Source organism: Silurus aristotelis (genome assembly GCF_946808225.1).
Source record: "Silurus aristotelis genome assembly, chromosome: 18".
NCBI classification, from domain to species: domain Eukaryota; kingdom Metazoa; phylum Chordata; class Actinopteri; order Siluriformes; family Siluridae; genus Silurus; species Silurus aristotelis.
The window spans coordinates 23567950-23580414 of record NC_139591.1 but is presented as its reverse complement, the minus strand read 5'-3'; the positions used below and the strand labels follow the sequence as shown (position 1 = coordinate 23580414).

Genomic DNA, 12465 nt, shown 5'->3' with positions numbered 1-12465 from the left:
TCTACACTATACTGTAATGCTCTATACTACTCTACACTATACTCTAATGCACTATACTACTCTACACTATACTCTAATGTACTATACTACTCTACACTATACTGTAATGCTCTATACTACTCTACACTATACTCTAATGTTCTATACTTCTCTACACTATACTCTAATGTACTATACTACTCTACACTATACTGTAATGTTCTATACTTCTCTACACTATACTCTAATGTACTATACTACTCTACACTATACTCTAATGTTCTATACTTTTCTACACTATACTGTAATGCTCTATACTACTCTACACTATACTCTAATGCACTATACTACTCTACACTATACTCTAATGTACTATACTACTCTACACTATACTGTAATGCTCTATACTACTCTACACTATACTCTAATGTTCTATACTACTCTACACTATACTGTAATGTTCTATACTTCTCTACACTATACTCTAATGTACTATACTACTCTACACTATACTGTAATGCTCTATACTACTCTACACTATACTCTAATGTACTATACTACTCTACACTATACTGTAATGTTCTATACTTCTCTACACTATACTCTAATGTTCTATACTTCTCTACACTATACTGTAATGTTCTATACTTCTCTACACTATACTCTAATGTTCTATACTTCTCTACACTATACTGTAATGCTCTATACTACTCTACACTAAACTCTAATGTACTATACTACTCTACACTATACTGCAATGCTCTATACTTCTCTACAATATATTGTAATGCTCTATACTACTCTACACTATACTCTAATGTACTATACTACTCTACACTATACTGTAATGTTCTATACTACTCTACACTATACTGTAATGTACTATACTACTCTACACTATACTCTAATGTTCTATACTTTTCTACACTATACTGTAATGCTCTATACTACTCTACACTATACTCTAATGCACTATACTACTCTACACTATACTCTAATGTACTATACTACTCTACACTATACTCTAATGTACTATACTACTCTAAACTATACTCTAATGTTCTATTCAGTACAACTCTGTACTGTAGCAATTTATCTACTGTGCTATTCAGGGATATAACTTACTAAATCTTAGCTTTGGGTAGATTGATACAACTTTTTAGTCATTGCATAGTACAGGTACACAACAACGAAATGGATGCTGAAAGTGTGTAAAACTGTTCTTGATATAATTTTTACTGGAAATAAAGTGGAACATTTGATTTATTTGGTCAAAGTAAATCTTCGGACCGGGTGGAACACGTATGTGACTCTAAAACACCACACCAAAACACTGAGTGTTTTCACATTTTTACACACTGTATAGAAAAGAAAACAATGTGGACAGATTCTTTGCCTCAATACTTTTTATTTTATAGACAATTCTATTCATTTAGATATTTGCCTCCTTCTAGAAGCTTTATGACTTAAGACTTTTAAAGACAGAATTGAAGACATGTTACTACTTCTGGAAAAGTCTTGTGCTTGTGTGTGTGTGTGTGTGTGTGTGTGTGTGTGTGTGTGTAACAGCAGCTGCCTCTGGTTCAGTTTTGCAGTGAGGATGAGATCAGGACCGTTTTTGAACGTTCACTCTGAGCTGTAGATTCCCTTCACTCTCTTGTTTTCCGGGTCGAACGGAGACTTCAGGTGAGCATGGGCCTTGTAGGCCACGCCCATTCTCTCCAGCGTGAACTCACCACTGCGGATAAACTCTGGAGTCACCTGGGGAAAAAAATAATCACATCTACATGTTAAAAATCATCTGATTCAAAAGAGTCAAAACCCAACAGCTTTATTATAAAGAGAGACACGACAAGTCCAACCTCATGGATGCTTCTGACCTTTAAACCCAAGGTCAGGAGCAGCCATTTTTATTTTTCTGCTGTGATGAAGTGATGAATTGCTCTTCTTTATCTAATTTTTTCTTTATTATTATCTATACTCATTTCAAATTTTACTATTTCATCATCACAGTACATAACCCAGTCATTAGGGGGGCACAAGCCAGTGTACTCTTAGTGCCGGTCCCAAGCCCGGGTAAATGGGGAGGGTTGCGTTAGGAAGGGCATCCAGCGTAAAACGTGCCAAATCAAATATGCGGATCACAAATGAGAATTTTATACCGGATCGGTCGAGGCCCGGGTTAACAACGACCGCCACAGGTATCGTTAGCCGACAGGGTACCGGTGGAAATTGGGCTACTGTTGGCCGAAGGAGGAGAAGGAGAGGAGGAAGACGTCTACAGAGACGGCAGGAAAAGGAGCAGTGTAGGAGAGTAGAGGTTCGGGTTGGTACTTTAAATGTTGGTACTATGACGGGTAAAGGGAGAGAGATAGCTGATATGATGGAGAGGAGAAAGGTAGATGTGTTGTGTGTTCAGGAGACCAAGTGGAAAGGGAGTAAGGCCAGGAACATTGGAGGTGGGTTAAAACTGTTCTATCATGGTGTGGATGGGAAGAGAAATGGTGTAGGGGTGATTCTGAAGGAAGAGTACAGTAGTGTAGGAGTGTAGTGGAGGTGAAGAGAGTTTCTGATAGGGTGATGATCGTGAAGGTGGAAGTTGAAGGGATGATGATAAATGTCATCAGTTTTTATGCTCCACAAGTTGGCTGTGAGATGGAGGAGAAGGAAAGATTCTGGAGTGAATTAGATAAAGTGGTAGATGGTGTACCTAGGAAAGAACGATTGGTGATTGGGGCAGACTTTAATGGGCATGTAGGTGAAGGGAACAGAGGTGATGAGGAGGTGATGGTAGGTATGGTTTTAAGGAGAGGAATGTGGAAGGGCAGATGTTGGTAGATTTTGCTAAAAGGATGGAAATGGCAGTGGTGAACACGTATTTTAAGAGGAAGGAGGATCATAGGGTGACGTATAAGAGTGGAGGAAGGTGCACACAGGTGGATTATCTTCTGTGTAGGAGATGCAACCTGAAGGAGATTGGAGACTGTAAGGTGTTGGCGGGGGACAGTGTAGCTAGACAGCATCGGATGGTGGTCTGTAGGATGGTTTTGGAGGCGAAGAAGAAGAGGAGGAAAGTTAGGTTTGAAAGAAGAATAAGATGGTGGAAACTGAAGGAGGAAGAGTGTAGTGTGAGGTTCAGGGAAGAGGTCAGACAGGGGCTTGGTGGTGGTGAAGAGGTGCCGGATGATTGGGCAACTACTGCAGGAGCGATGAGGGAGGCAGCTAGAAAAGTACTTGGTGTGACATCTGGAAATAGAAAGCAAGACAAGGAGACGTGGTGGTGGAATGAGGAAGTGCAGGAGAGCATTAGGGGAAAGAGGTTGGCAAAACAGAAGTGGGATCGACAGAGTGATGAGAAAAGTAGGCAGGAGTACAAGGAGATGCGGCAGCAGGTTAAAAGGGATGTGGTGAAAGCCAAGGAAAAGGCATATGAGGAGCTGTATAAGAGGTTGGACACTAAGGAAGGAGAAAAGGATTTATACCGATTGGCCAAGCAGAGGGACCGAGCTGGGAAGGATGTACTGCAAGTTAGAGCAATAAAGGATGGAGAGGGAAATGTGTTGACTAGTGAGGAGAGTGTGTTGAGAAGATGGAGGGAGTATTTTGAGCAGCTGATGAATGAGGAAAATCAGAGAGAGAGAAGGTTGGAGGATGTGGAGTTGGTGAAGCAGGATGTAGATAGGATTAGTAAGGAGGAAGTGAGAGCAGCGATTAAGAGGATGAAGAATGGAAAGTCGGTTGGACCAGATGACATACCGGTAGAAGCGTGGAGATGTTTAGGAGAGATGCAGTGGAGTTTTTAACCAGATTGTTTAACAGGATTCTGGAAGGGGAGAGGATGCCTGAGGAATGGAGAAGGAGTGTGCTGGTACCGATCTTTAAGCATAAGGGAGATGTGCAGACCTGCAGTAACTACAGGGGAATTAAGTTGATCAGTCACACCATGAAGTTATGGGAAAGAGTAGTGGAAGCCAGGCTGAGAGAAGAGGTGACCATCTGTGAGCAACAGTATGGTTTCATGCCGAGGAAGAGCACCACAGATTATTATTTTCTTTGAGAATGTTGATGGAGAAGTATAGAGAAGGACAGAAGGAGCTGCATTGTGTATTTGTGGATTTAGAGAAAGCGTTAGACAGGGTGGAGAGAGGAGTTATGGTATTGTATGAGGAAGTCTGGTGTGTCAGAGAAGTATGTGAGGGTGGTGCAGGACATGTATGAGGACAGTGTGACGGCAGTGAAGTGTGCAGTAGGTACGACAGACTGGTTCAGGGTGAAGGTTGGACTGCATCAAGGATCGGCCCTGAGCCCTTTCCTGTTTGCAGTGGTGATGGACAGGTTGACGGACGAGGTCAGACAGGAGTCTCCCTGGACTATGATGTTTGCAGATGATATTGTGATTTGTGGTGAGAGTAGAGAGCAGGTGGAGAAGATCCTGGAGAGGTGGAGATATGCGCTTGAGAGAAGGGGAATGAAAGTCAGTAGGAGTAAGACAGAGTACATGTGTGTGAATGAGAGGGAGGGCAGTGGAGGGGTGCGGTTGCAGGGAGAAGAGGTGGAGAAGGTGGAGGAGTTCAGGTACCTGGGGTCAACAGTGCAAAGTAATGGAGAGTGTGTTAGGGAAGTAAAGAAAAGAGTGCAGGCAGGGTGGAGTGGGTGGAGAAGAGTGACAGGAGTGATTTGTGATAGTAGGGTATCTGCAAGAATGAAAGGGAAAGTTTATAGGACTGTGGTGAGACCTGCGATGTTGTATGGATTAGAGACAGTGGCATTGAGTAAAAGACAGGAGATGGAGCTGGAGGTAGCAGAGCTGAAGATGTTAAGGTTTTCGTTTGGAGTGACGAGGATGGACAAGATTAGAAATGAGTTTATTAGAGGGACAGCACATGTAGGATGTTTTGGTGACAAGGTGAGGGAGGCGAGATTGAGATGGTTTGGACATGTGCAGAGGAGGGACATGAATTATATTGGTAGAAAAATGCTGAAGATGGAGCCACCAGGTAGGAGGAAAAGAGGAAGGCCAAGGAGGAGGTTCATGGATGTGGTGAGGGAAGACATGCAGGTAGTTGGTGTGAAAGAGGCAGATGTAGAGGACAGGGTGGTATGGAGACGGATGATCCGCTGTGGCGCCCCCTAATGGGAGCAGCCGAAAGAAGAAGAAGATGATCATCACAGTACATGTATATATGTGTATATATGTGTACTGTATATATATATGTGTGTGTGTGTGTGTGTGTGTGTGTGTGTGTGTGTGTGAGACTCACCACCCCCCCATCTGGATTGCGTACGTATCCGTAGCCGATGGTTTTGTTGATGGCGTAACCAAACTCAGCGCGGCGCAAATGTCCAACTGGAACACCGTTACGAAAAATGGCCTCCAATCCAAACATGGGAACTTTTCTGTGTGAAGAGAGAACAGCAAACACTTTACACACACGAATGTTCCAAAAAAAGAAAGAAAAGGAAAAAAAAGGGAACGAGACGACTTTTCATTCGTTTAGTTTTCAGGGTTTTTGACTGCCGCTGTGCTCGAGCTCGGCGTTACACATTTCCCCTGCACGCCTTTTGTGTGCTTCAGCACTGAAACGTCTAGACACGCGTCTTTGTGTGTCTTTGTGCGCATGTTCAGGTGAAGGTGTGCATGCCATAGTATGCCTCACTCACTCGTCGATGGTGAAGCAGACGATTCTTCTGCGCAGACCTTCGGCCTTCTGCACCTCCAGAGTTGGACGTCCCAGGAAGGGAATAGACGACTTCAACTTACAGGTGAACGCAAGCCCCGCCTCCAGGGGCGTGTCATCAGGGCGCAGGTCAGCGTGCCAGTGTCTGTAACCTGGGAAAAGAGAAGTGGGGTGGAGTAAGACATGGTAAGCCCCGCCCCTCCCTGCCCCACCTCCTCAGACTATACATATTGATAATGAACTCTTAAATACACAATAAACTCAAACATTTCAACAATTAATGAATAAAAAATATCACTTAATGGGGCAGAACATTACATCGTGCAAAACTTATTTCAGATTTAAACAGTAGAGAAAAGAGGAAAAGATTCCAGTCATTCATATTTAGACAAAAGTATTGGCACCCCACCGTCTCTCTTGTATTTTATTGGCAGTGTTTATCACCAGGCTCCGCCCACAACTTCTGAAAAAACCTTTTCAGAACCTTTTTGTGTGAGGAGAAATGGATCAGACCAGGGTACAGAGATTTCCTGGATTGGGATCAGCGACACTGTAGTTGTACGTGTGTGCAGTAGAACTGTAAATAGAACCTCACCTTTCTCGATGCTGAGCGAGTCGATGGCTCTGTACGCTGCGTTCCGGACGCCAAATTTGGCGCCGGCGGCCATGACGGCCTGATAAACCGGCAAACAGGAGTCTTTAGGGATGTGAAGCTCCCAGCCGAGCTCTCCGACGAAGGACAGGCGCATGGCTCGTACCTGCACACACACACACACACACACACACACACACATTTAATTCTCCAGTGTGCTCATACCTGAATACTGTCGCATCAGCGAGGAAGAAACTTCACCAGAAAACACCATTAAAACAATACACTTGCTTTTTCAGCACTCGCTATAAATAAAGCAGAGCTCGCGGGGACGCATGTTAGAGCCATCTTTAATTTTATATTGGAGCAAAGACGAGTCCCGGGTGTCTGCTTCAAACCATAATCAACTCCTACATGACATGATGTGTAGGTGACAGGTGACGTGAACGATGCTGATGATCTCATTACTATGGTACCTTTAGAGGGGCCTGTAAGTGATTAGGAGCCTGTGGATATCAAAAATGGCCCATGGAGCAGTAAAAGAAGGAGGAGAACTGGTCTGATGAATCACATTTTCTTCTCCGTCATATGGACGTTGGATGCATGGGTGTGGTTTACTTTGGAAAGAAATGGCACCAGGATGCCTTACAAGAAGGTGATGCTCTGGGTGATGTTCTCCTGGGAAACCTTGGGTCCTAGTGTTCATGTGGGGTTATTTTGATGTTACGTATCACCTACATGAACATTCTACCAGACCCCGTGCAGTTACACCCCTTCATGGTAACAGTGTTCGATAAAGTGTCCTCTTTCAGCAGGTTCAAACACAAATGGTTCAGAAACTGTTCATGACTTGACTTCTGAATTCCTCAATCTGATTGAGCGTCTGTCTGACGTTCTGGAGAAACATGTCTGATCCATTGAGGCTTCACTGCACCACTTACAGGAAAGATCTGCTGCTTAGGTCTTGATGTGAGACTCCAAACACACACACACACACACACACACACACCTTCAGAGGTCCTGTGGAGTCCAGGTTGAGACGCGTCAGAGCTACACGCTGTTCAGCAGGTGGTTTTAACGTTATGGCTGATGGGTTTTGTGTGTGTGTGTGTGTGTGTGTGTGTGTGTGTGTGTGTGTGTGTGTACATGTATGTATACATAATAAAATATTTCTTGAATTTCTTTAACTACATTAGAAAAAGTAAAGAAACAAAACTTGAGGGTTTGTGTTGATTCGGCAGGAACTAACTGTAAAAAAATCCTGTGTGGTGAAGACAGAGAGTTAATTGGAATAAATGTGTGTGTGTGTGTGTGTGTGTGTGTGTGTGTGTGTGTGCTGACACAGCACACCATTACTCCTGTTCACTCTCGGATCTCCACAGAGGAACAAAGTGTGCACTCATGTCTTTCCTGAATCAATCGCTCCTCTGCAAACTTCAGCACTTTTCTTTTTGTTTTTTTCCACCAGACGCAGTGAAGCTTCGTGTCTTCGTGTTCACATGAAACATCTGAACAGTTTCTTCATAAAATTGCTTCTTTTCTATGTTAAATATAAAAAAAATATTTACTGTTCAAACAGAAAAATGATTTAATAAATTGAACAGTTCAGCCACGTCAGCGTGTTTAAGAAAAACCTTGAAGCATTTTTCCCCTTCACAGTTCTCCTTTGTAACGGGTTCTCCAGATGTGTCTCAGTGAATACTGGAGAGACTGGGTACTGGTAGACTACAGTGAAGTTCCAATGATGAACCATGATGTGTGTTTGTTTCATGCTTAAACATGATGAAAGATGATCACATGTCCGCTAAAAGAAATGACCTTATTCATTCATTTTGATCATTAAAAATGTTTTTTTTTTTCTGCACATTTTGACCACAGATGTGCTACAGTGGCATTTCCTTCACATTATCCAAACCAGAAAAATAGATTTCTCTCATTTCTGTGAAGAAATTTGACAAGGTTTGACACACGGCCATACGATCGCTATGTGCCTTCTGAACATCTCATGGTATCCCATTCGACATTTTCTTCCCATCTGCTGTTATAATAATCCACTCTTCTGGGAAGATGCTCCACTAGATTTTGTGGAGATTCAGCCAGAAGGCTGTTAGTGAAGTCAGCAGTGATGTAGGTGAGGGAAACTGACCTTGTGTCCAGCAGCAGTCACTATTTTGTGGGTGGAGAAAGGAAAGGCTTCATTACTCAGATCTGCATCTACAACCTCCTTTAGCAAATCCCGACTGCACACACACACACACACACACACACACACACACACACACACACACACACACACACACAGCTGTTAATCACACCCAGACACTGGGTAACATAAACACTTCTGTATGCAATTAGAATCTACAATTAATCAGTAGTAGTATAATTAAAGCTTTTTTGGCTTTTGTTGTTTCACTTCCATCCCTCCTTCTCTCCATTTACTCTCTTTGTCTTCTACCTATTCTACCGTTTCCTGTGTGAATTCCATGGTGATTATTGAAAAGCAGGTTCAGAATGATACACTGTGACGACTGATACAGAAATTGAGACTTAGCACCTTTATTGTTTACAGAATCTGATACATCTTATTAAAGAGGGCGTGGCCTATCAGGTAGTCTGTATTAGTAAAGAGGGCGTGGCCTCTGACTGCACATGAAATCGGTTTAAACACTTAAATTAGATTTTTGTATTGTGATACATTGTTAAGACGTTGTTAAAGCGATACACTGTTACAATGTAACTTTTATGCAACTTTTTAATAATTATACAATTGTGTTACCATTAGACACAGTAAAAATGATCCTTTATGCAATAAATAATATATGACCTGACCATGATACAACGTTATAATCATAATTATTTTACTATTATTAATCAATACATTGATCATGTTTCCCCGAATCACTTTTATGCCGACTCAATAATTTATAATCTAAAAATTGTACTAAGGTTTACATTTGACTATAATAAAATAATAATGATAAAAAAAAAACAGCTCGATGGTATAATTTATCATTAAAACTTTACATTAATACTATGATAAAGTTACAATAATAATCATATAATAATACCAGGATGTAAATTTTACAACACAATTTAACAACAATACAATGATAGAATGTTATATTACTGTAATGTTATCACAGATATGTGCAACGATCATGTAATCAGGGTTCGATGTTACATTTGCACGATGACAAAATGTGTCTATAATTAAATATTTCCTGATATTTTGTTACATTGTTATAATGTTTCAATGGAACAATATTACGATAAGGAAATGTTACGATGTTATTATATGATAATTATATGATTATTATACACTGATGTGTTCTTATGGCACAATGTGATGCTGTTCAGTTTTTAAACAGTGTTTCATTACAATGATCACTAAATCACTATTAATAACATTTTCTACTTAAAAAAATGCTATTGTACATCATTATTGATACACTAACTATTTTACAAAGCTACATAAATTAACCTTTCAGCGTTCAGATTATAACATTCAGATGATGAGGTTATGACGTTTCCATGGAACGATATTATCAAATACTGTATGCTGCATCACCACACAACAGTAAGATTCTAAAGATCACACAAGAGCAAATGCAACCCACACGGCCTCAGAAAATCACATACCAGATCTGTATAATGTGCATAGTTAAACACTCTCTCTCTCTCTCTCTCTCTCTCTCTCTCTCTCTCTCTCTCTCCGTCTCTCTCCGTCTCTCTCTTTCTCTCTCTCTCTCTCTCTCTCTCTCCGTCTCTCTCTCCGTCTCTCTCTCTCTCTCTCCGTCTCTCTCTCTCTCTCTCCGTCTCTCTCTCTCTCTCTCCGTCTCTCTCTCTCCGTCTCTCTCTCTTTCTCTGTCTCTCTCTCTCTCTCTCCGTCTCTCTCTCTCCGTCTCTCTCTCCCTCTCCGTCTCTCTCTCCCTCTCCGTCTCTCTCTCCCTCTCTCTCTTTCTCTCTCTCTCTCTCTCTCCGTCTCTCTCTCTCTCTCTCCGTCTCTCTCTCTCTCTCTCCGTCTCTCTCTCTCCGTCTCTCTCTCTCCGTCTCTCTCTCTCTCTCTCTCTCTCTCCGTCTCTCTCTCCCTCTCCGTCTCTCTCTCCCTCTCCGTCTCTCTCTCTCTCTCTCTCTCTTGTCTCTCTCTCTCTCTCCGTCTCTCTCTCTCCGTCTCTCTCTCTCCGTCTCTCTCTGTCTCTCTCTGTCTCTCTCTGTCTCTCTCTCCACTTAAGCTGAAGATCAGATAGCTCGTATTGAAATTCTCTCAGAGCTGCGAGAGGACGGGACCAGAGAGTTTTTATAAACACAAACACACCCAAGTTTCATTACAGAAGTGAGATTAGATGAACTGAGTCTTGTTAGCGCTCTATTAGTTCATTATGAGGCAGTGAAGATGCTCAGAACAGCTGAACACACTAATAAAGACACACTCTGAGGAAAACATTAATGAAGCAATAATTGATTAATTAATCGGATAATTAACTTAGTTAAATAATTTCATTAATTGAATGGTGCAGATTATTTCTACATAAACTCCTCTTGTTAGAGTTAAAGTGAGAAAAAAGTTAAGAAAAGTTGGAGCTTCTCATGTCTCTCTGTTACAATGCAGTGCTGAAACTGGAGACTCCTTCCATAAATGTTAAACACACACATATAAAACCCATAAGTCGCCAGTGTCTAGGATTTTATAAAACCTATTACTGGTCCCTGTGAATGAGCTGTTACTATAGAAGAGATGACATTAATGTGTGTGTGTGTGTGTGTGTGTGTGTGTGTGTGTGTGTGTGTGTGTGTGTCACCTCTTGGGTCCCTGGATGCTGATCATGCCCATGTCCTCTGAGTGATCAGTCAGAGTGCAGTTAAAGCTTCGATCCTGCAGAACTGTCATGATGTGACTCCAGTTATGTTGTGCAACTCCGCCTCCAACAGCCAAGTAATATGCATCATCTAAACACACACACACACACACACACACACACACACACACACACACACACACACACACACACACAAAATGAGGATGAGGTTCCCCTTTTGAGTCTGGTTCCTCTCAAGGTTTCTTCCTCATAACATCTAAGGGAGTTTTTCCTTCACCACAGTCTCCATGCTGCTCATCACAGATAAACACACACCTTCACCTTCACTGTTAAATTCTGTAAAGCTGCTTGGAGACGATGTCTGATGTGAAAAGTGCAATAGAAATAAACTTGACTTGATTTGTGTCAGACCCGTACACCCCCCCCCCCCCCCCCACACACACACACACACACACAGTCACCCCCCACACACACGCTTAAAAGTTACACCTTTTACCAGAGCACATTTTAAAAACATGCCTTTTAATAAATTATGTATGCATGAGTTTATGAATATTCATGTGGAAATGTGCATAACAGTATGTGATATTTTTTTAACCCACCAGTAAATTCCGGAGTCAGTGGGAGGTGGGCGGGGCCAGGTTCCAGACGACTGACAGTGAGATCCGCCTCAGTCCCACCTTTCTTATTTAGCATGCAGGTGTACACAGTGGAGCCTGGAATAAACACACACACACACACACACACACACACACACACACACACACACACACACACACACACACACACACACACACACACACACACGTCAGTCACCAGAATTAAAAGCCTAATCTTTCATTGATTCGGCTCGACATACTGTTGTGAAATATATGAGAGAGAGAGAGATTGAGAGAGAAAGAACGAGTGATAAAAAGGGGGAAAAAAAGGAGAGAGTGCAAAAGCAAAAGAGAATAAAAGTGAAAGATCGAGAGGGAACGAAAGTTAGAGCAAAAGAGAGAGATACAAAGGTGTGATAAAGAGAAAGCAAAAGAGGGACAGTGAAAAAAGTAAAAAAAAAAATTGAAAAAAGAGAGAGAGAGAGCGAGAGAGAGAGAGAGAGAGAGAGAGAGAGAGAGAGAGAGAGAGAAAGAGAGTTGAAATATTCTGAATGGCTGTAAAATATTTCCCAATAAAAATGAAAGAAAATCATGTCTGGATTGTGTGTGTGTGTGTGTGTGTGTCTGTGTGTGTGTGTGTGTGTGTGTGTGTGTATATGCACCTGGTGCTTTGTTGACATCAGCAGTGAAAAGCCAATCAGCTGCTTTCTTGGCGTCGGGGCCGGCGAGGTAAAACTTCCCAAAGTAGGACATGTTAAACACGGCTACAGTGTTTCTACAGGCTACACACTCATCTCTGA

The 12465-nt window shown here is 42.0% G+C and overlaps 1 protein-coding gene across 2 annotated transcripts in view; it reads right to left on the bottom strand.

Annotated features, from left to right (window-relative positions):
* Positions 1–1370: 1370 nt before the first annotated feature.
* sardh (sarcosine dehydrogenase) overlaps positions 1371–12465 on the bottom strand; it is a 30259-nt gene continuing 19164 nt past the window's right edge. For both annotated transcript variants that reach the window (XM_083568695.1, XM_083568696.1), the window contains 8 exons: positions 12328–12465; positions 11669–11782; positions 11049–11196; positions 8396–8489; positions 6253–6415; positions 5641–5809; positions 5241–5376; positions 1371–1740 (listed from right to left, as the gene is read on the bottom strand). The exon at positions 12328–12465 is cut by the window's right edge and continues 1 nt beyond it. In XM_083568695.1, the coding sequence (XP_083424821.1) occupies positions 1606–1740; positions 5241–5376; positions 5641–5809; positions 6253–6415; positions 8396–8489; positions 11049–11196; positions 11669–11782; positions 12328–12465 (1097 nt within the window). In that variant the 3' untranslated portion in view covers positions 1371–1605. The remainder of the gene's footprint in view (positions 1741–5240; positions 5377–5640; positions 5810–6252; positions 6416–8395; positions 8490–11048; positions 11197–11668; positions 11783–12327) is intronic.